Source organism: Periplaneta americana, chromosome 17 (assembly GCF_040183065.1).
Source record: "Periplaneta americana isolate PAMFEO1 chromosome 17, P.americana_PAMFEO1_priV1, whole genome shotgun sequence".
NCBI lineage: Eukaryota > Metazoa > Arthropoda > Insecta > Blattodea > Blattidae > Periplaneta > Periplaneta americana.
The window spans coordinates 83,487,446-83,510,705 of record NC_091133.1 but is presented as its reverse complement, the minus strand read 5'-3'; the positions used below and the strand labels follow the sequence as shown (position 1 = coordinate 83,510,705).

The window sequence follows — 23,260 nt, the reverse complement described above, 5'->3', positions numbered from 1 at the left end:
TGAAAAAAATAGCATGTGATTAGGTATGTTTTGGAGATGAAGTGTTCGGCAAAGAAATGAATGGGAAAATATTCAGTTCGCGTGGATCTTAACAGTACGCGTACCAAAAAATGGATCCATTTACAAAGATGTTGCATAGGAAATTAATTATATGTTTGGACTCACTGAAGTCTAAAATGAGAAGTGGGAGTGTAAGGAAAGAAGATCCCATTGGTAGGTTGCGCACACTCGTTAAGGGAGGAAAAGATCAAATATGAATCATCTGTGTTTTTATAGGTGATCAAAATGTAGGGCATAGTGGCGCATTATAATTTCAGAATTGGACAATCTGTAGGCTATAGCAATGCATAAAGGAAAGGGAGGAAATGTCTTAATAGAGACTATTACACTTTTACTACGTCACACTACTTTTGACCAATAAAACGGTACGAAAGAACGTCTTTCAACCAATCTTGGCTGCTTATCGCACAATTTTATCGCGTCTCTAGCATTTGTTTAATTTTATCGCGTCCCTAGCATTTGTTTATTTTTATCACTATCCTAGCATTTGTTTCTTTGTTTGCCAGCATTTCAAACTGCATTGGTCTGGACGTCAAAAAACAGAAAATTACAAACCACTCCAGTCGATGCACAGCACTTTCAAATATGACTCGCATTGGCATTCAAGAACAAGAATTAATAAAGATCACTGGTCATATATGAAGAATACCATTCGGAAATCCTGAATAAGTTGAGGGATACACCATGTACATCAACGAGTTCACTTCTTTTACGCACACATCCAATATAACATCAACTGAACCACCAACCACTGAAACATTCAAATTTGAAAATTGTGCTTTCAATAACTGTTTCTTTTAAAATTATTCATGTTTATTTTTTATTTCATCATCGTTAATTAAATCGTTTCTTGTTTATTTCATCATCCCTAATTAAAACGTTTCTAACACTTGTTTATATTATTTAGGTTATGTTTTTTTATAGCTTCTGCTATATGATATTATGGATAGTCACGTATCAGAGATTGTTTAATACTAAGATTTATTGAAAATCATCTGTCAAGTGACGTTGATTACTGGGATCCGGATGATTGAAGTGGAATACAAATGTTTTAATAAAAATGAAACTGAATCAACAAAGCCTTCTCGACTAGTAACCGTCCATAGAATTCAATGAAGATTCCATAGTTGGCACAACTGATAACAAGAAAACATAATCATAAAACACTACTGCCATCTAGCGGTAATGTTGAGATGGTACAATAATACATTTGAAGACAGTTGTATTTTCGTAAGCCAATTAATATTTTATTGTATTGGAGTACTTTGTTACTTCTAATCTTTACATACTTTCTTCTAATCGTGTAATAGTCAATTAAATCCCACTCGAGTTTTGATTTTCTCTAGATAAATCTAGTGAGATTACTGTTGATAAAATTGTTCAAATTTAGAAACTGAAAAGCATAACACTTCATTAGATCAGCTGTAATGTGACACTCCATCTTTATCCACATTACTCTGCCTATTTAAACGTCTTCCTTCTTCTTTCAGTATTTTTTTCAGTGTCTATTTTTAATTTTTAACGCCCAACAAGTCGTATACTAATAGTAACTATGGTGATGACGATGACGATGATAATGGCGGTGATGCTCTCGTTTACCTAACATGCGAAACTAATAACATCTTTACACTCCGATAGAAATAGCGCTTGTGCCTCTACAGCACTAACAAGTGCAGCTAGCGGCCTCATAATTGACAGTTCCATAACGCCGGTCGCCACGCCGCACCGGCACAGTTACAAATCCCAGAAAATGGAACACTGCGTGTGAAGTGGAACGCATGACTGGCTTCGTCGTAATTGTTTTCTGAGACAACGAGAAATTACGGGAAATAAAGCCAACGTCCAGGATGCATCCGGTGTGAAATTGTAGGTCAGGAACAGCATTTACTTCGCTCGGATAGTCTGTTACACAAGGAAGTGCAATTACGTATGGTTCAAGCACAATACCGTATTTTATTGCAAACAATTCGCAAGGAATTCAAGTCGTCCCCCAACTAGGCTATCAAAACGAAGTAAATCAGCTGCATAATATTTCTTCGTAGTGAATCCAGTGCGCTGGATATCAAACAAATAATAATGAAATCTCTAATACCACCACATAAGTACATACAGAAGAGCGTCTCGTTTAGGCACAGTGAAGACGTAAACAAAATGCAGGTAACGTGTGGGGGAGGACGAGCCGTACGATAAACACGAGGGATGCACAAGGTTTTAGTTACAGCATTTATCGCGGAGCATCAACTGAAATTATATTTTCCAAATAAAAACACACAAAACAAAAGAACACAAATTGCATAACGTTAACATAGACACATTTTAACAAACAAGCAATTGAAACGTTGAAATAATTAAACATAAATCAAATTTTGCTACTTATATGATGTTGGTTCCAAGCAGAATTTTTACGGTCATGAATGTCATTCTCTGTATGACTAACATAATATCACAGTCTTCTGTGACCGAATTAACAAAACTACAGTACTATAATTATGTTTAGGAAATAATGTTGTCACTTCAGACCAATATACTGTAGTTTTGTTAATTCGGCCACAGAAGACGGTGATATTATGTTAGTTATACAGACAATGAAATTCATGACTGTAAAAAAATGCCGGTTCAAATCAACATCATATAAGTAGCAAAATTTTATTTGTTATATTTAATTATTTCAACGTTACAATTGCTTGTTTGTTAAAATGTGTATATGATAACGTTATGCAATGTGTGTTCTTTTGTTTTGTGTGTTGTAAATAAAACCTTGTGCACCCCTCGTGTTTATCGTACAGCTCTTCCTCCCCCACGTTATCTGCACTTTGTTTACGTTTTCCCTGTGCCTAAACGAGACGCTCTACTGTACATAAATTACATACATACATACATACATAACATACATACATAACATAACATATATACATAACATAACATACATACATACATACATACATAACATACATAACATAACATACATACATACATACATACATACATACATACATACATATATACATACATACATACATATATACATACATACCGCAATCTATGTTTCCGGGCTGCCCTGAATGTAGACAACACGCAGGACACAGGACATGGAGAAGTTATCTAGAATCAGAGAAGCGCCTGGAATCTATGCTAAATGCATCATTTTAAAGGCAGAGAAGAAGACTAGCCGTAAGATGTATATGGAGAGACTCCAGAAAAAATCGCAATAGGTCCTTGATATATTTGTACAAAACACGTGTAGAAGCTCAATTCTTAAAGCCAATCTTGCGCTGTTCGATAAACTGACTCAACGAGAATGGAAGCATTGATATTCATTGATACGCGAATGTATGTTTCACGGCACAATAAATACATGTGCAGTTCGGAAATATATTGATTGCATTTTGTACATACATACATACATACATACATACATACATACATATTACATGATTATTTCGTTAAGTATAAAGCTAAATGCTAAGGATCACACAAAATGTTAAAAATGATTAGACCTGCGATATGAAGAAAAAGTATTGTACATAAATCAATGGCTTCCTATTTCCAGGAAAGCAGCCGGTGAATGTGCAGTTTTTCAGCGCTCAAACTTGTTAAAATTGATGAACTGTTGAACAGATCGTTGAGGAATACCGAATAACAATTCTGTAGTACGGCAGCTTTTTATGTCAGGCAACCTTGACGATATTATCGTAATGAAGGTTAAATAATCTACAAAGCTTCAGAACTCTTTATGAAAAAGTTCAACGTATCATACAAAGGATTCTATGACATTCTATATCAACGTTTCAAAATATAAAAAAGACTTGCAGGTATGTACGCAACTTTTATTTCATCGAGTTTATGAATGATTGACAAAGTTTTAAGCATAGTATTCACTACACGCTTGTTATAGTTTCACGTTTAACCCAGTTAAGTTGATTGAAATTACCTTTTTACTTTATTCTTTGTCGTTCGGTCACGGTATATAATGTTCAGGCATGACATGCTTGAATCCGAGAGGGATGGAGACATATGATTATTATAGAGCTCAGAATTTCTTGATATTCGTAACTCGTTCAGTACAGAAATAATAATAATAAAATAGTAATAATAAAATAATAATAATAATACAATAATAATAGTAATAATAATAATAAAATAATAATAGTTGGGCGAAGGGCTAACAAACCATCACCGTAAAAAACAGCTTGTTACGAATTCCTACAGTAAGCCTCGGAATAGGACTGATTCTCTGGCACGACCACAGCAAAGGAATAAGGTTTTGAGATTTGGCACTTGGAACGTAACTAGTCTTTATAGAACAGGAGGGGTAACATTAGTAGCAAAAGAACTAGCTAGATATAGAATAGACTTTGTGGGAGTACAAGAGGTTAGGTTAGATGGGAATGGCATATCACAAATAGGAGATTACTTGTTGTATTATGGGGAAGGAAACAATAATCACCAATTAGGAACAGGATTCTTTGTACATAAAAGAATAAAATCAGCAGTAAAAAAGGTCGAATTTATCAGTGACAGGTTATCATATTTAGTACTTAAGGGTAGATGGTGCGACATCATAGTTATAAATGCTCACGCCCCTACAGAAGAGAAAGACGACTATATAAAGGATAGCTTCTATGAGGAATTGGAACATACTTTTGATCAGTTCCCTAGATATCATATGAAAATTTTATTGGGGGATTTCAACGCTAAAGTAGGACGGGAGGATATTTTTAGACCAACTATTGGAAAAGAGAGCCTACACGCAATTAGTAGTGACAATGGAGTTAGATTAGTCAACTTTGCCACATCGAAAAATTTAATTGTCAAAAGTACAACATTCCCCCATAAGGATATACATAAATATACTTGGACTTCTCCAGATGGATTGACACACAACCAAATAGATCACGTCTTGATAGATAAACGGAGACATACTAGTATAGTAGATATTCGAACTTTCAGAGGTGCAGACTGTAATTCTGACCATTATTTGGTGATTGGAGAATTAAGAGAAAGATTATCAGTAGCCAAGCGAGTAGAGCAACAAGTTAATATTACTAAATTCAATATTTTGAAATTAAAGGACGAGGAAGCTAAGCAAAATTATCAGGTCGAAATTTCGAATAGGTTTGCCACTTTAGAAAGTTCCGACGAAGTTGAGAAAGAATTAGATGTTAATAGCGTGTGGGAAAATATCAGAGATAGTATCAAAATTGCAGCTGAGCAGAGCATAGGTTATTATGAAACTAAGAAAAAGAAACCGTGGTTTGATGAAGATTGTTGCATGGTAGTAGAAAGAAGGAAACAGGCAAAATTGAAATTCTTACAGGATCCAGTTGAGGAGAATAGAGATAATTATTTCAATGAAAGACGGGAAGCAAGTCGTACACTTAGGAATAAAAAGAGAGGTTACTTGAAGGAAAAACTGAATGAGGTAGAAACAAATAGTAAGAATAAAAACATTCGAGATTTATATAAGGGTATAAAGGAATTTAAGAACGGATATCAGTCAAGGGTAAACGTGATCAAGGATGAGAATGGTGACTTGCTTGCAGACTCTTCATCAATCCTAAACAGATGGAAAAACTATTTTGCGCAACTACTAAATGTACATAGGCCAAATAGAAATGATCGGGACGATATTGAAATACAAACTGCTGAGCCATTTATACCCGAACCCACAATTTCAGAAGTCGAAATTGCGATAGAAAATCTGAAAAAGTACAAGTCTCCAGGTATCGATCAAATTCCAGCAGAATTAATACAAGAGGGTGGAAGTGCATTATATAGCGAAATTTATAAACTTGTACTTGCTATTTGGGAAAAGGAAATTGTACCAGAACAATGGAAGGAGTCCATAATTGTACCTATTTTTAAAAAGGGGGACAAAACGAACTGTGGTAACTTTCGAGGAATATCACTTTTGTTGACGTCGTACAAAATTTTGTCCAATACTCTTTTGAGGAGATTAACTCCGTACGTAGATGAAATTATTGGGGATCATCAGTGCGGTTTTCGGCGTAATAGATCGACTATTGATCAGATTTTTTGTATTCGGCAGATAATGGAGAAAAAATGGGAGTATAAGGGTACAGTACATCAGTTATTCATAGATTTCAAAAAGGCATATGACTCGGTTAAGAGGGAAGTATTATATGATATTCTTATTGAATTTGGTATTCCCAAGAAACTAGTTCGATTAATTAAAATGTGTCTCAGTGAAACATACAGCAGAGTCCGTATAGGTCAGTTTCTATCTGATCCTTTTCCAATTCACTGCGGGCTAAAGCAGGGAGATGCACTATCACCTTTACTTTTTAACTTCGCTTTAGAATATGCCATTAGGAAAGTTCAGGATAACAGGCAGGGTTTGGAATTGAACGGGCTACATCAGCTTCTTGTCTATGCAGATGACGTGAATATGTTAGGAGAAAATACACAAACGGTTAGGGAAAACACGGAAATTTTACTTGAAGCAAGTAAAGCGATCGGTTTGGAAGTAAATCCCGAAAAGACAAAGTATATGATTATGTCTCGTGACGGGAATATTGTACGAAATGGAAATATAAATATTGGAGATTTATCCTTCGAAGAGGTGGAAAAATTCAAATATCTTGGAGCAACAGTAACAAATGTAAATGACACTCGGGAGGAAATTAAACGCAAAATAAATATGGGAAATGCCTGTTATTATTCGGTTGAGAAGCTCTTATCATCCAGTCTGCTGTCCAAAAATCTGAAAGTTAGAATTTATAAAACAGTTATATTACCGGTTGTTCTATATGGCTGTGAAACTTGGACTCTCACTCTGAGAGAGGAACATAGGTTAAGGGTGTTTGAGAATAAGGTGCTTAGGAAAATATTTGGGGCTAAGCGGGATGAAGTTACAGGAGAATGGAGAAAGTTACACAACACAGAACTGCACGCATTGTATTCTTCACCTGACATAATTAGGAACTTGAAATCCAGACGTTTGAGATGGGCAGGGCATGTAGCACGTATGGGCGAATCCAGAAATGCATATAGAGTGTTAGTTGGGAGACCGGAGGGAAAAAGACCTTTAGGGAGGCCGAGACGTAGATGGGAGGATAATATTAAAATGGATTTGAGGGAGGTGGGGTATGATGATAGAGACTGGATTAATCTTGCACAGGATAGGGACCGCTGGCGGGCTTATGTGAGGGCGGCAATGAACCTTCGGGTTCCTTAAAAGCCATTTGTAAGTAAGTTGTAAGTAAATAATAAAATAATAATAGTAATAATAATAATAATAATAATAATAATAATAATAATAATTCATGAGGACTGTTTCCTCTAACAATCACTCTGATGAAAATTTTGAACCAGTACACTCGAGTGCATTGATGGTCGGATAGTATAAACAAATGCTACCTTCCACACTCTCTTCCCAATATACGAGTGGCAGTTACAAGAAAGGCATTCAGGTTGCTGACTCGGACTTCATTGCGTTATATTAGGTTCGTTCCAACAAGTCAGGAACCGTCCGTAACTATCGTGAACATGCGCAATACAGAAAAAAGCGTTCCGACACAATCCGAACCAGTCCTGAATCGGAAACATGTAGCCTACTGTAGTCGGGCGTTCCAACAGACTTTTGACACGGGTTCGGAACGCTCAGAAATAGTCCGCGGATTGAAGCATGTACGGAAGAGTACGCGAGACGCGCATGCGCATAAGCTCACCAACGTCTCCTGGATACTGAAGAAAGATATGCTCGACTGTTCACATCAATGAGGTTAAGATGAAGTGACAGTGCAGACGAATAGTAAAACTAGAGATTTCATTTAAATTTTCGCCAAAAAGAAAGGGAATGGAAATTATTTGGGTATTGAAATAGTTAATTACAATTTCAACATGCAGCTTTGATTAAAAGTATAATAAATAACGTACGTAAATTAATAATTAAAAATAACTATTTCTAGATGAGAGTCCCCCAGTACACGACATTGAATTAGCGGAATTCTTGCCTTCCATACTTTTTGTCATCTTTTAATAGAAAATGATCGAAATTCTATTTTCTGCAATTAGAATTAGCTGCGAAATGATAATAATAAGCATCCCGTTCTTAGCAAAGATGATCACAGTTATAGCATTCTGGATTTAGTACATAACGATCCGCGAAAGCGTTCCAACAGCGTCCAGTCCAGTTTCAATCCCATAGCAGATGCTCAACTAGCGCATGCGCATAAGATGGTACAGGAACCGTACATGAACTGATCCATGAACCGCTTGTTGGAACGAACCTATTATGTACAGAAATTGTATCCGAACAAACGAAACTTTTCGTTCTGCTAAGGAATGTTAAAATGTACATTTGTTCCGATCAAACTTCTATATATTTGAAGGACAAAACTAAAATTCTTTCAATTATTATTTATTATTATTATTATTACTATTATTATTATTACTACTGTTATTATACACTGGTCTCTTAAATTGACTGAGCATATTGAAAATTAAGTAAATGGCTTTCCCAAAACACGATATGAAATGTTTCATATGAAACAATTTTTGTCTGGAAAAGGAAGTAAAAACGAGCAAAATTGTATTGAACTTTTTGTTTGAAATATCTCACAGATTATCCTGCTCAAATTAATCACATTACTTACGTTTCATTCTGTACATGATTGACTTTTAGATACATTTATAGATCGTATGTGAAGACTATGATAAAGGAGGGAGAATAGGGAAGATTGGAGAATGCTGGGTTTGCAGTGAAGAGCGTGGACTTTGGCATAAGATGAGTGAACGTATAATTAGTGTCATTAATAAGAGCAGAAACTTACAACACGATTTCGTGATATAGAGTAGTGTTTAGGGAATTGCATTCCTCCACAAATCTTAGGATTAGATAAATTATTCTGTACATCTCTGGTAAATAAATAGTTAGTGTATAATGTTTATAGACCGTAAGAAGTTAAGCATGTCCGACTGTGAGAAGTCCAGTGTTGTCGCAAGGGTTTAATGAACTCTCAACGCTAATTTTAAAGGAAGACCGTAAAGAGAGACTCGGATAAAGCGAAGAGACAGAGTTCTAGACCGCGACTACAAATCCTTCAGTCGGTTCCAGCCAAATGTCAGGCGTTGTGGCTTCACTAGGACAGAAAGCGAAGGCACACCGCAGTGGCTTCTCGTCCTAATCCCGAAGTCTGCCCAGAGTCTGTTCTATTTCTCCCTGTATTGTTTAGGAGTAATAATTCAGCTAACAATCACTACAGTCTATTTCTGTCACGGTTTCAATCTAAACATGGAACTTGGTCCTTATGCACTCCTAGTCAAATTTGCTAATACAGAAATTATTATACAGGGACATCATTTTATTTTTACTTCAATTTTTATTGTATCTGAGTTTCTGAATGTACTTCACTCCCACCCCTTCTACTAATGAAGTTCAACCGTCCTGCACACAGATCCAAGACCGCATATACAGTCATAGTAGCCTTACGGTCATAGTAAACAGTACATTCCAAAAATATGTTCGCGTTTTCCAGTGACGAAAGAGCTTTCAATATTGAACCATTTTCGCACAGGTACTGTCGTTCATTTGACTACGTCGTATCCCGGTTTATTCGCCAGCTAGTGGCTGGGTTGTCGTCTTAAGCTCTTTTGTGAGAACATTAATTTCTGTTAGGAATTGGACGTCTACGTAATATTATACAACTGTTTAAAACAACTTAAATAAAAGGGCCTCGTTAAGTAATTAACTGTCACGCGATTTCGTCCCTTTCTACGACCCTACGACATAACCACTTGGACGGACAGTGGATAGTATGTCTGTCGGACCGGACAGAAGTGAAGATTGAATTTACAGTACGTAAGGTACTCTTTTATAGAGTAGGTACAGAATAATTTCAACATGAGTCACTAGTTACGAAGGACGAAACTGGTAATTGGGATTAGGTACAATAGTCTATAGTGCGATGATATGCACATTAGTATTGAAGCCTGTATCGAAATGAACGGCCGCCATTTTCAAAAATGTGTTTAAATATCCATATTATGATTATTTTTCAATTTAACTTTATTCTCTATACGCTAATGTGCTGTAGACATTATAATATACACTGCATAATGAATACGTCCACATGGACAGCTCAGTTCATGAGTAAAAACACTCATTGTTAATACTATACTGTATTTTGATTAAACAAAAACCTAATGAAAATGATCAAACTCAAAAGGCGCGATATTTTCTAGTTTACGTAAATGGATGAACTACTTTTCTTCCCTCCTATACCTAGTAAAGTGATTTGTTTGTAGCCTATATTAAGGCAGTATCAACGAACTCCAGTCGTGGAAGGGGATAACAAACGGCGTTGATACAAAAGTATAGCCAGGTTAATATTAAAAATGTTAGTAAAAATAAAATGATGTCCCTGTATTCATTATATTTTCCTTTGTAAATTCAGCAGGTATAAGTTGAGTCAAGAATTTCAACAAATATTTTTATCAACTGAATTTTACATAGAAAAGAATAATTGCAACGAAGCTAGAAGATCATATTGCACATTTGAAACGAGTTACGTAAGTCAACAAACATTTTATTCAATTTAATTTTTTATAGTGTACATCAGAATTTTTAGAAGATTGAAACAAAATAATGCACCTTTAAACCGATTTATTTCTAATCAAATCTTTTTATCAATTTAATTTTCAACACACGAGAATTAATTGAATGAAAACAAATAATGCATCCTTAATCCGATTTATAGGCCTACTTGCAATTGAGGTTTTGCCGATATGTAGGCCTACATCTATTATCAGGCAGTAGGCCTAAATATCACTTGACGATATGTGTCAGAGGAAGAACAATTTTTTGTACATATTTTAAGTCCGATTACTGAAATATGTTATTAGTCAGCGATGTGTGCAATGGAGGGGGGAAAGGAATTGGCCACCCTACGCCATTACCTTTGGCTTAGTTGCCTCGTGAGAGATGCCTTATTGGTGTCGCTTATGATATTCAGCCCTGTTCTCGGATATTTGACTAAACAAACAAAAAAATCCGGTTTATTGTAAATCAACGGCCTTACGCTACCTCCTTCACGGTTACTCCAGTACAGGGATCGTCAGCACAGAGCACGCTGAGGCACTCCGTAGCTGCTAGTGGGTATGTTCTCTATCTCTCCCTGTTGCACGACAGTGCACACGGGACGGCACCACGTACCCTTTGCACATTTCATGCTCTAGTAGCTAATTAAAGACAGTATCAGCTCCTCTATGATATCTGAATTGTTAGGCATCAGAATCTCACTTCTGAGAGCCTTAGTTGCCCCATAAACATATAACCAAGATTTCCCGTCTGACTGTGCAGACTTAGGACAGACAACAAAATCTTTATTTACAAATTTCTTATATTAAATTTTAATATGTAAAACTTTTTGTTTAATGAAGTGAAATTTTGAAATAAAAAATTTCTTAGATATGAATAAAATTATTGGTAATGTGAAGCAAATAATTGCGAATTATTCTGAAATTCCTTTCTCGAACATGAATTGAAGGGCTCAGAGCCAAAGGCGATTAACCCACAATTACAAAATGAGTAAATAAGCGTTGAAATTAAGAGGATCCTGACAAAAAATGATTGGTTTCACAATTTATTTTAATTGGTCTACATTGAATAAATCCAAAAATATAGCATGAATCTATAACAACAATGTATAGTTTCGAAAAAAGGCTTAATAATGAACAATACAAAATTGTGGGTTGGTCGCCTTTGGCTCTGAGCCCTTCAATTATAACATTATACTTTTTCTTCGAGATTTTGCTTTCAACTGAAGTTTTACGGGTTATTTCTTTACTTTCAAATAATTGTATCAATTCCACAATGCGAGAGTATTTGTCATTGAATCTTCTGGTTTTGTGGTTGATTATTCCAATTTGGCAGCTGCGAATTTTGACGTAGGGTTGCATTTGAATATCCAGAAAAATTTTTGTGAACAATAAAATATTTGGAATGCTATGGTAGAAGGAAGAGTTTAGTGTGCTATGGAAGAATTCAGTTGCGTTTGTAGTTTCTCGAAGGTCATCAAAGCTATCAACACAGCTTATTTTGATTACGGATGGCCAGATGGCCAACGAATGTACGTTCGCAAGGATTGATCCATGAGAAACATTCAGAAATAATCCAGTATGATTTAATAAAGTAATCAGTCCTGAATCTTGATGATTTGTGTATGTCGGAGCGAGGGTTGGGACTTCACGCGTAAAAAAATGTTATTTACTTTACAGTAAAATACGCGTAAATAATGCGTAATTAACGTAATAAATGTAAAATAAGTAAAACAAATCTCCAAGAACTTTTATTTTTAATCTTTCTCTGTTTAGTTTGTGATGAAAATTTACCATTTGAACTGCCAACAAACCTAGCTTAACTCGAGACTACCAATTAATATAAAAAAATGGAGACTTTAAGAAGACTTTGCTATTCATACCGGATGAAGTCAAAGGTTTCTACACAGAATATATAATATCTTACAGGCCTGATAGAACTTCTCGTGTTTCATGGTGCATAATCCCTTTCAATTCAATGTGGACGCAAACAGAGAAATCAAGGTTATTCAAGAGAATAATATAGCTGCGCGTGAGGAACTTGAAGTAATAGATCTGCAGTCCTTTTCAGCTCTGGAATATTTGTTTTAAAAGGACAAATCATAGTCTTTGGGGAGCAGAAGATACAAAAAGGCTCCAAATATTACGGAGTGTTTCTCTCAAATGTCTGGCTATGTTCGAGACAATCTATGTGGAAAAAAAAACTTTCTCACTAAATGAAATTCCTCAAGAAAAAATCACGATCACGATTAACTAATTCACATCTGCAGGAATGTTTACGTGTAGCTACAAGCGACTTCTCCTTGGACATCACTGAAATTGTGAGTAAAATTCATTATACTGGTTAGTGTTTCAAAAATGTGTTTCTTTGTTTGTTTATTTATTTTTATTTTATTTTAGTAGGTTATTTTACGACAATTAATATTTGAGAAGTAAAATTCGCTCCGGCGCCGGGGATCGAACCCGGGTCCTTGGTTCTACGTACCAAGCGCTCTGAACACTGAGCTACGCCGAATCCAAACCACAGCACCGAATCGAACTCTCCTCCTACAGTGTTTCCCTTTGTGGCCTGACTCCAAGTTGGTCATATACTTTGACATTTATATTTCAAGTCAACTGCCACTATACTAGGAGCGCACTCAGCTGAGTGATAATGGCCGGGATTCCGCAGTAAATTGCACAACAATCTGTACAGAATCATGCACTGCTAGCTAGACGTAAAAATTATTTTATGACGCTTTAACAATATCTAAAGTTATTTTGCGTCTGAATGTGATAAAGGTGATAATGCCGGTGAAATGAGTCCGGGATCCAGCACCGAAAGTTACCCAGCATTTGATCATATTGGGTTGAGGAAATACCCCGGAAAAAACCTCAACCAGGTAACTTGCCCCCATCGGGAATCGAACCCGGGCCACCTGGTTTCGCGGCCAGACGCGCTAACCGTTACTCCACAGATGTGGACTCTTTGTCTATTTTGTTTATTCATTTTATTTATGTATTCATATATGCCTATATCATTTCATGGTGTTCCCTCACTTAATATAACATGTGGCGGTTATCACAATCTTCAAAAGGTTGAGAATCCCTGGTCTACAACCTGCCCTTGAACGGTATGTTTCAGGTCTGGTTTATACTACAGAAACAGAAGTAGAAGTCCGAAATAACCTGCACCGCAAATTTAAACACAATATACAACAGTACCTTCCGGGGTTTGAAGTCCGATCCCTGTGGTGGAACTCCATCAGCTAGATAAACTGCGACTAGGTCAGGACATAATGTATTGAAAATAATAAAATATTGTGGTTTATTGGCAGGGTTTACTATCAGCGCTTAAAATGAGCTCGTTTCTCTGTAGTGGAGCACATGTTTATGAGTTTTAATGCTACCGTTCTGTATTAGCCCTGATATTTATGGGGAGTTGGCCGCGATTGCTCTTATCCGTCTAAAATATGGCGACGGAATTTACAGATCGAAACGATGGATAGCCACTACCACTCTAAGTACTATTTTACACATAACGAGAAGAGAATGCACACCGACCTCCCCGAGGCGACAATATGTTTATGTAGAGTGAGTAATTCAACATACCCCGCGGTGGCTGAGTGGTCAGACCTTCGGTTTGTCACGCAGGCCATCCGGGTTCGAGTCCCGGTCAGATCTGCAATTTTTCATTGAAAACTCCATAGTGACGAACAAGGTTAGAGTTGGGATTTTCCCCAATATTAGACATCTACATCATTCCGTCACCATTTCTCTATTCCGCCACAATTTCATAGCATTCTCCGATCGCCGGTTTGTGATGCACGGAGGGGTCTGACCTAGGGACGATGGTGGGGTGATACCTGCTCAAAACCTGGGTATGCAGCGAACCTTAGTGTAGCTAGCCGGTGAGAGTTTGGGAAGGCGTCTAGCTTGAGTATTAGTTCAATAGTGCCCTCCTCCCGTAAAATCTATTCCACTTGAATTACGACTTTCTCCATAAATTAATAACATATGATATTCCTAAACTGTAAATGACATAGTAAGTTGTTCATCGAATACCCTGTACTGAACTGTCATCCACTCTGCAATAGACTTATGGACAGGGAGCATGAACTCAGCTGACTCGTACTCAAGTCTGTGCAGAATACTGCCTGCTGAACACGTTGCCACTTCTCTCACACCAGAATATTAACAAATTTAAGCATCCATTTTTATTTAATTTCACGAAAACGTAATAGAATAGGCAAATACTTTTTTTAAACTAATATTAACTCTTTGCTAGATGTACTTACTGATGCAATTGTTTTCGTAATTTTACTAACGATGTAAGCAGTATAACGCAAATAAAATAAGAAGAGAATTTTTTGGGGGGGGAAAACTATCAAGTTTTGACCCTATGTTGTATGGACATTTTTTGATCCTATAGACCGCCCCCGAAGACTGTGAAAAGGATGGCACTTATACCCCATACACCCTGTATATTTCCTTCATTGTGCTCTTTGCCGAATAGCTACAGCGTCGGATGTCAGCTTTATAACGGAAATCAAATGTCAAAGACTGCACGAAAAATGAATGGTGAGCGAAGACAATGTTGGAGTAGGTCTATGTTTCCTAGTAATAACTCCTTTTTCCACTGTTATCGCGCTCTAAAATTCGTAATAAGTTTTGTCATCGGAACAATAAATCAAGTAGATGGAATCTAGAGACTAAAGTTTTATACAGCAGGCACCCACAATAATTACTAATGTCTGTTATTTATAAAAAGTAAATCCATGGCGCTACAGCCTATGAAGAGCCAAGACCGACCAGCCGGCTGATGGCCTCACGTCCACATGCCGAAGCAGGGGTGGACGATCATCCAACCAGAATGGAGGTATAGTGTGGTTAGCACGATGATCCCCCCCAAACGTTATACCTGGTTTGCGAAACCGGATTTTCGCTACCTATCGTAGCTCCCCAAGCGCATCACGATGCTGGGTGGGCACCAGTGCCATACACTGGCCGAAATTTCATGAGAAAATTTCTTCCCCCATGGGGATTAGAACCAGAGCGCATTCCGTACCGCGAGTCCTAGGCAGGATGCCTTAGACCACGACGCCACGGCGCGGGACTATTATTTTTTATACTCAGGATTAAAACCGACCGAAAATAATTGTCACGAGTGCGAGTCAAATTCGTAATTATAGTAGAAAAATACAGTATTGTGACATTTTTTCAGATTACTTGCGTTTCTCCTGTCAACTAGGCTATATCTTCCTCCGCAGTATGACATTTACTAGCGTTGTGCATACAGGAGCTATGTTCGGTTCAATTTCGTCGAGTATGGCGAAGTTCGATATTCAACGATGTTCGCTCTATCGTGTTTGTTACACCTTGTTATAAAAATATTCGCTGTCCTACACTCCCACCCCTTCATTTTTAACCTCTTTAGCACAGTTCTTGCGATTAGTATTTCATATGAAGAGCACAGGGGAAAAAAAGTATTGGTAAGTCCAAAATTATCGATTATATGTTTAGGTGTCATGTAATAGCTCAGGTTATGTAGTTCTGTGTAGTTTAACTGTACAGAATAACCTCATTAAACCAAAAAAATTTGAAAGAATTATAAATATTATTACTCAAAGACAATAGTAATACACGTTACAAGAGCGGTATGTTGACGTTTTCATGTTCGAGGAAAAGATTGAAAAAGCGAAACGTAGTTGAGCTTTTTTAATTTCCGAGAACATGAAAACAAACATGCCGCTCGTGTATCGTACATTATTTTGTGCGAAGATCGTTTATTACATACCTGAAAGACGAATTTCTAATTAGTTGCAATGAAATCTCCATCTTGGTTTCTGTTTAATGACGGCAACTTTAGAAAACAAAAATATCTATACTCCAGCAGGCCGTGATATACGTCTGTCTTTTTTTCCCCCCAGTCTATAAATGCGAACTTAAAACAAACGGTAAGGTTATGTAATGATTTATTTTTCATTTTAATATTTTAACAATATTATTTATATAACATATTGCAGTAATAACATCGGCATCTGGAGTCTTGTTGATTTTTCCACGGCTTCCTTAATGTTACTTGTATCAGGAATACAATAGTTTTCGTGGAGTAGTAGACTTTACTTAATTTTTGCAAATATTTAAAAACAATAATTATTAACAGTGCAATTTAGGTGAAATTGCAGTGGTAAGTTTCCAATTTATAATTATTACTATGTTAAACGTCTCTAAAAATAATATGTTAAAAGCCTAAGGCAGTAAAATGAATGTCGCGCTTACGCGGTAAGAAGAGGGAAATTGTTATGTGTGTTACGTTGGGAATACTGAATGTGGTATTTCACACTTACCGCGTATTGGTTCTGTGCGGAAAACAAGCAAATACGCACGATCTCGCACAAAATAATATAATGAGTCTTGAAACTTTTAACTTGCTCTCCTATAAAAACAGTAAAACGTGACCTATCAGGTTTTTCCACTGTATTCTTCATATGAAATTAAGCGAATTTTCTAATGTCTTGGTTGTCTTTATCCTATTCAAACATTGCAGTGGTTAAAATCTTGTGGCTGGTTTATTTCCGATAGTAGGGGTGGATTAAGAGCGATAAAATCATGTTCACAATTTTCTTCGAATTGGCACGCAAAAGAATCTGCACCAGAATGAGGTAGTTTCAAGCAATATGTATTGCAACGTCTATACCAAATTCTGAACATAGTAGAGGGACATAATTTTATTTTTACTTCAATTTTTATTGTACTTGTATTTTTGAATGTACTTCACTCCCACTTCCTCTAATAGTAAACGTCCAACCGTCCTTCACAAAGAACCAAGGCCGCGTATGCGGTCATAGTAAGCAGTACTGAGTTCGTGAGTATAGTACGTTCCAGAAATATGTTCGCGTTTTCCAGTGACGAGCTTCCAATATTGAATCATATTTTCGCACAGGTACTGTCATCCGGTTGCCTACGTCGCATCCTGTTTTCCCCCACCCGCTTCTACTCGTCTGTCTGTAAAGGCTAGTGGCTGCTGTCTTAGCTCTTTTCTGGAAACATTAATTTTTGTTAGGAATTGACGTAATATTACTTATACAACTGTTTAAAATAACTAAAATAAAAAGGCGTCGTTAAATAATTAACTGTCACGTGATTTACCTCCTTTCTACGACCTGCTACATAATCACTTAGACGGACAATAGATAGCATGTCTTTTCGGATCGGGCAGAAGTGAAGATTGAATTTACAGTACGTAAGGTACGCCTTTATAGAGTAGGTACAGAATTATATCAAAATGGGTTGAAGGACGAAACTGTTAATTGGAATTAGGTATAATAGTATATAGTGCGCGATAATATGCACAGAAGAACTGAAGCCTGTATCAAAATGAACGGCCACCATTCTCAAAAATGTGTTTAAATATCCATATTATGATTATTTTTCATTTTAACTTCATTCTCTATATTGTACGCTAATGTGCTGTAGACAGTATACTATACACTGCATAATGAATACGTCCAAATGGATAGCTCAATTCGTGAGTAGAAACACTTATTGTTAATACAGTACTATATTTTGATTAAACAGAAACATAATGAAAATTATCAAACTCAAAATCGCGATATTTCCTAGTTTACATAAATGGAGGAACTACTTTTCTTCCCTCCTATAACTAGTAAAGTGATTTGTTTGTATTTTACGCCAGTATCATCGAAATTCAGTCATGGAAGGGGGTAGCAAACGGTGTTTCCGGTTTTCAACCGTTAATCCAAAGGTATAGCCAGGTTAATATTAGAAATGTTAGTAAAAATAAAATGATGTCCCTGTATAATGTGCCCGTAAGAATGGTCTCCAAGTGCGAAGAATAGGTTTGTTTCATTTTGCAGCTGTATTACATCCATTTATCCATCACCTATTAACAGTCTACATAATTTTTCAAAATATTCTTCTATTGTAAGCAATAACAACGCTGTGCCACACTTTCTTTCCCATTTCAGATAGTACGACAGAAGTTCAAGAATAGTATTAATTCATTTTGATGTGTATCAAGCTAATATACGAGGCACAGAATTAAAGCTGTTCGAAGCTAACGGCCTTGAACTCGAATTACACTTCCAGCACGGTCAGTCTTATAGCTAAGTTATGTCGTGTTGGTATAGGTTGGAGTCGGTATCGCATTGCCCAAGCATGAGTCCTAACATATGATCGTTAATTGGCAGGTACAACTAAGGAACCTGTCTATTGAAAGTGTTTTCATGTCCCTAATGGAATTTATCCTACGATCATATTTTGACTTTTATTGATCTACACTACACGAGCACACTAATGTGTAATTAATATTCAAAGAAAAAATTTGGATTGTTTTGTATTAGGATAGAACAATTATTTCAACCTAAATCTTCCATGATTGTTGAAAATCATCAATGAAAAGCAGATGTACCCGGATGACAACGGAAGTGTGTTCAACTTACCCGAAGATGCCTAAAATAACATGGACATGACATTGACAACCGATAAATATCTATGACCTTAGTGTGGTACTTGAAATGTACAGCATTTAATATCAATAATACGCACCGTACCTAACATAAACTGAAAAATACAAAAGTAAAGTTTGATATTTCCGTCTTTGACTTATTTATTAAAATGTCAGCAAAGTTATTTTTGCTAATGCATCTTATTACACGAACGTTTTAGCCCCTTGTTAAAGGCATCATCAGACAACTGTGTAGATATCTATATATATGGTGAATAAATCAATATTACATATTGCAAGAGTTTAACCAAATTTTACAAACTTTAAAATTTATAAACGTTTAAAAACTTTTTAAAAAGCTTTAGAATTGAAAAGTAAAGATAATTAATTAACAAAATTACATATAAAATTGTTTTAAAATGTGCATATTTAATAATATCATACTAAAATTGTCTATGGTAGATAATAAATTTTACGAAAAACATGCTTCACTATGTTATGGGTAGATTATTAATTGTGTATTTTGCGCAGTTATGAATATGGAACAATCTATAGGTGGTCACTTTATTATCTGTCATAGACAATTTTATTATGATATTATCAAATATGCATATTTTAAAACAATTTTATATGTAATTTTGTTAATTAATTTATCTTTACTTTCCAATTCGGAAGCTTTTTAAAAAAATTTTTAAAGGTTTTTAAATTTTAAAGTTTGTAAAATTCGGTTAAACTCTTGCAATATGTAATATTGATTTATTCACCATATATATAGATATCTACACAGTTGTCTGATGATGCCCATAACAAGGGGCGAAAACGTTCACGTGTAGTAAGATGAATTAGCAAAAATGACTTTGTTGACATTTTAATAAATAAGTAAAAGACGGAAATATCAAAACTTTACTTTTGTATTTTTCATTATTACACGACTTATTCGAATACATACAAAAATGATTTCAAACTTCAAATTGAAAGGGTTTAGGCTTTCTCTTTGAATCAACATAGATTCCACTCAGTATTTTGAGGGTTGAATGGGAGAACACTGTTGGAATGCATAGTTTCGTTTTGTTCCTTTTTATCTTATAAATCTCATTGTGTCACTGTCCAACTCTAAACGAATTATATGAAAAAACTTTTGTTTCGTAATATAAACTAATACGTTAGTGTAGACCTACATTAAATAAATCAATAACAGAAAATCTAATTCGGGCGGCACTATCCTATTATAATAGTTACGTCATCCCAACTAAGTTTAATGGTTTCATATTTTAAAAATACGTCCTAATGAAGCATAAAATAAATTAAAAATAAATCTAAAACAGAATCGTCATCCATCACTGCCCTGCCATTATGTCATCATGTCATTATAACGACTTTTAACAGTAGAATCGTAATTGAAAAACCGCAATTAAATACATAAATATGCGATAGTAAATCACATTCCAGCACTTTCTATAATTAAAAAAAATGTAATTTCAACGATGTTGATTACATTCGTAATTTAATATATAATAAACAAATAAATATTAGGAAATCGCAGTCCACCACTTCGTACTGTAATAGTCACGCTTCCTAGTAGAGTAATTTTAAAAGGCGTTGTCAATATAAATAAACTAAATAGTAGGTAAATGAATGCTTTCACATCATGCAAGACACGAGGTTGTGTAACGGAATACTTCACATTAGCTAAGATTTATCCAGCCACTGCACGCTCACTGCTGCACCACTTACTCCGATTCGTTGTTCTCGAAGATGAGCTCTCCCTCGGCGGCCTCGTACTCCTTGCCGGCCTTGGCCGTGCCGTCCTCCGTGGTGTAGGACACGGCGACGCGTCCTCGGGCGCCGCTGCATCGCACCACCTTCAGCTCGTACTGCCCCACGGACTCCACTAGCTCCACGTCCTTCTCGGGGAAGCCGAACACTCCTCCGTGGTCGTCGTCCAGGATCATGACGGTGGCCAGCGAGGGGCTCACCAGCTGCGGCGCCGGTGGCGGCGGCAAGGGCTTCGAGGACAGGCGCCTGGTGGGCGGCGGGGCGGCGTCCCCGTTGGACTGCCCCGTCCTCAGGTTGCTGAGGCGCACGTAGAAGTGCTCGTCCTCCTCAAATACGTCGTCGTCGATCACTTGCACGCGGAACGTCTGCACGGTCTCTCCTGGGCGGAAGATCAGGGTTCCGCGTACGCCGACATAATCGGAACCGGCGTTGGCCGAGCCGTCCTCGGTGGCGTAGTCCACCATGAGGACCTGGTTCACGTCGCCGCCTTCCCGCACCACCCGCACCTCGAAGTCGCCCACGTTCTCCATGACGGTGTAGTGGCCGGGGTCGAAGTACACCTTGGTGCCGGCATCCTCCTCGCGCTGGAGTTGCGCCTTCACCTCGGACAGGTCGCTCTGGGCGCGCTCCTGGATCTTCTTCATGATGTTGCCGCCGCCCACCATCTTGCGCGTGGCCTGGATGCGGTAGAAGGCTCGGCTTTTGGGTCCCTTGTTAAGCACCTCTTCCTGCGCCATGACCTCCAGCTGCTCCAGGTCCATGGCCGGGTATTTCTTCCTGAGGTCGCGCAGGGTGTTGATGTACTCCCTTCTATTATGCTCGAACTCGCGCACCTCTTCGCTCTGGGCCTCGTCCTCCAGAGACTTGAGCCCGCCGTCGACGTGATTGGCCTTATTGACCATCTCCACGTCGCCCTCCGTCTGCACGATCACGCCTCGCCTGTTCATCCTGTAGTTCTTGTGCAGGTATTTGTAGATGAGGAGTCTTCGGTCGGCGATATAGGCCGTTAGTACTGTGGCCGGGAAGAATAGAAAGGTGAGCACGCCTTCCCAGACCTCGACTACGCCCACCGAGAAGACAGACAAGATGAGGTACAGCCATACATAGGCGAAGACCGACCAGGTCGCCGTCACAAAAAATACTCGCAAATGCTTGATCTTTCGAACCTCACCTTCGGGGATGACACTGACACAGATGGCGATGATAACGAATAGATTGTAGGCCGCCGAACCGACGATGGTTCCGGGGCCCAAATCACCGGCATTGAAGTCCTTGGCGTAGATTTCAATAATGGAGAGCAGGATCTCCGGGGCGGAAGACCCGAGGGCCATGAGAGTCAAGTTGGCCACAGTCTCATTCCACACTCGCACCACTAAAATCTGAGTCTCACCGTTCTTCTTTCGCACGGTTATCTCCTTCTCCTGAGAAGTGATAACTTCGATGGCCGCCATAAAGCGGTCGGAAATGATGGACACTCCGATGAACAGGTACAGCATGGCGGAGAAGTAAACAAGTCCTCTCGCCAGCCGGTCCCCGATGCTGAGGTTGTCGATGGGCGTCCATACGGGAAGGAGGAGTCCGGGCTCGCACACTTTTGTCTCATTTGAGTAACTGGAGACCTCGGAGAACTCCGCGGCTAGTCCCAGCACGAGCAGCAACACCGCCGCCATGGTTCACAAGCGCGGAGTACACGTCACAACATGATCCCGAGCCGACAGGCGCGCTCGCTAGTCCGGCGGCTACTGAAGTCGGAGCCAAACCCCACCTCGCAGCGCGCGAGCGAGCGAGTGAGACCGCGCAAGTCCTCTCAACTTAGCCCGCCGCCACCGTCGCCAGCCGCCATAGACCCCAGGTGCTCGCCGGCATGAACAACACGCTACTGATCAATGCTCGCATTTCTTCAGATAGCGCTTGCTGGTCTTAATCACGTCACCCTCCGCGCGGCGGACGGGATGGAACAGTCCGGTAATGCCGTCACCGTAGTTCGGCGGTTTCCTCCCGTAGTCTTAAATAGGAGCAGCCGACGGCGGGCGGGACCCCGCAGTTACGAGCAGTATGTGACGACATACGCGAAACTCAAGAAGTGGGAGAGATTTCTCGGGTTCCTTTACTTAATTATAATCTTATTTAATTCACTGCTTCCTCTAATTATTTCAGTCTTAATTACTGGTTCATGTATATAAATGAAATAAGAACTCAAGGCTTTTAAACAAAATTCAATCAAAACTAACTCATTTCACACATGAAAACGTAACAGAGAAATAGACATTTCAAAACTTTTTTTAAATACAATACCATTTTATACCGTAGAACCTCATTTAACATTTGGCAAGCACTAAAAGGAAACAAACACTACAATGCCTAGTTCCCCCTCCGCACACTTGGAAGGCCAAGCACCTACGTGTCTAATTATAT

The 23,260-nt window shown here is 37.9% G+C and overlaps 1 protein-coding gene across 3 annotated transcripts in view; it reads right to left on the bottom strand.

The window, feature by feature from the left end:
• Calx (sodium/calcium exchanger 3) overlaps window positions 1-22,798 on the bottom strand; it is a 730,262-nt gene extending 707,464 nt beyond the window's left edge. Inside the window, exon 1 of one of the 3 annotated variants that reach the window (XM_069815499.1) lies at window positions 20,804-22,798. In XM_069815499.1, the coding sequence (XP_069671600.1) occupies window positions 20,804-22,515 (1,712 nt within the window). In that variant the 5' untranslated portion in view covers window positions 22,516-22,798. The remainder of the gene's footprint in view (window positions 1-20,803) is intronic. The other 2 variants (XM_069815498.1, XM_069815497.1) reach the window with 2 other exon arrangements.
• Between the last annotated feature and the right edge of the window lie 462 nt (window positions 22,799-23,260).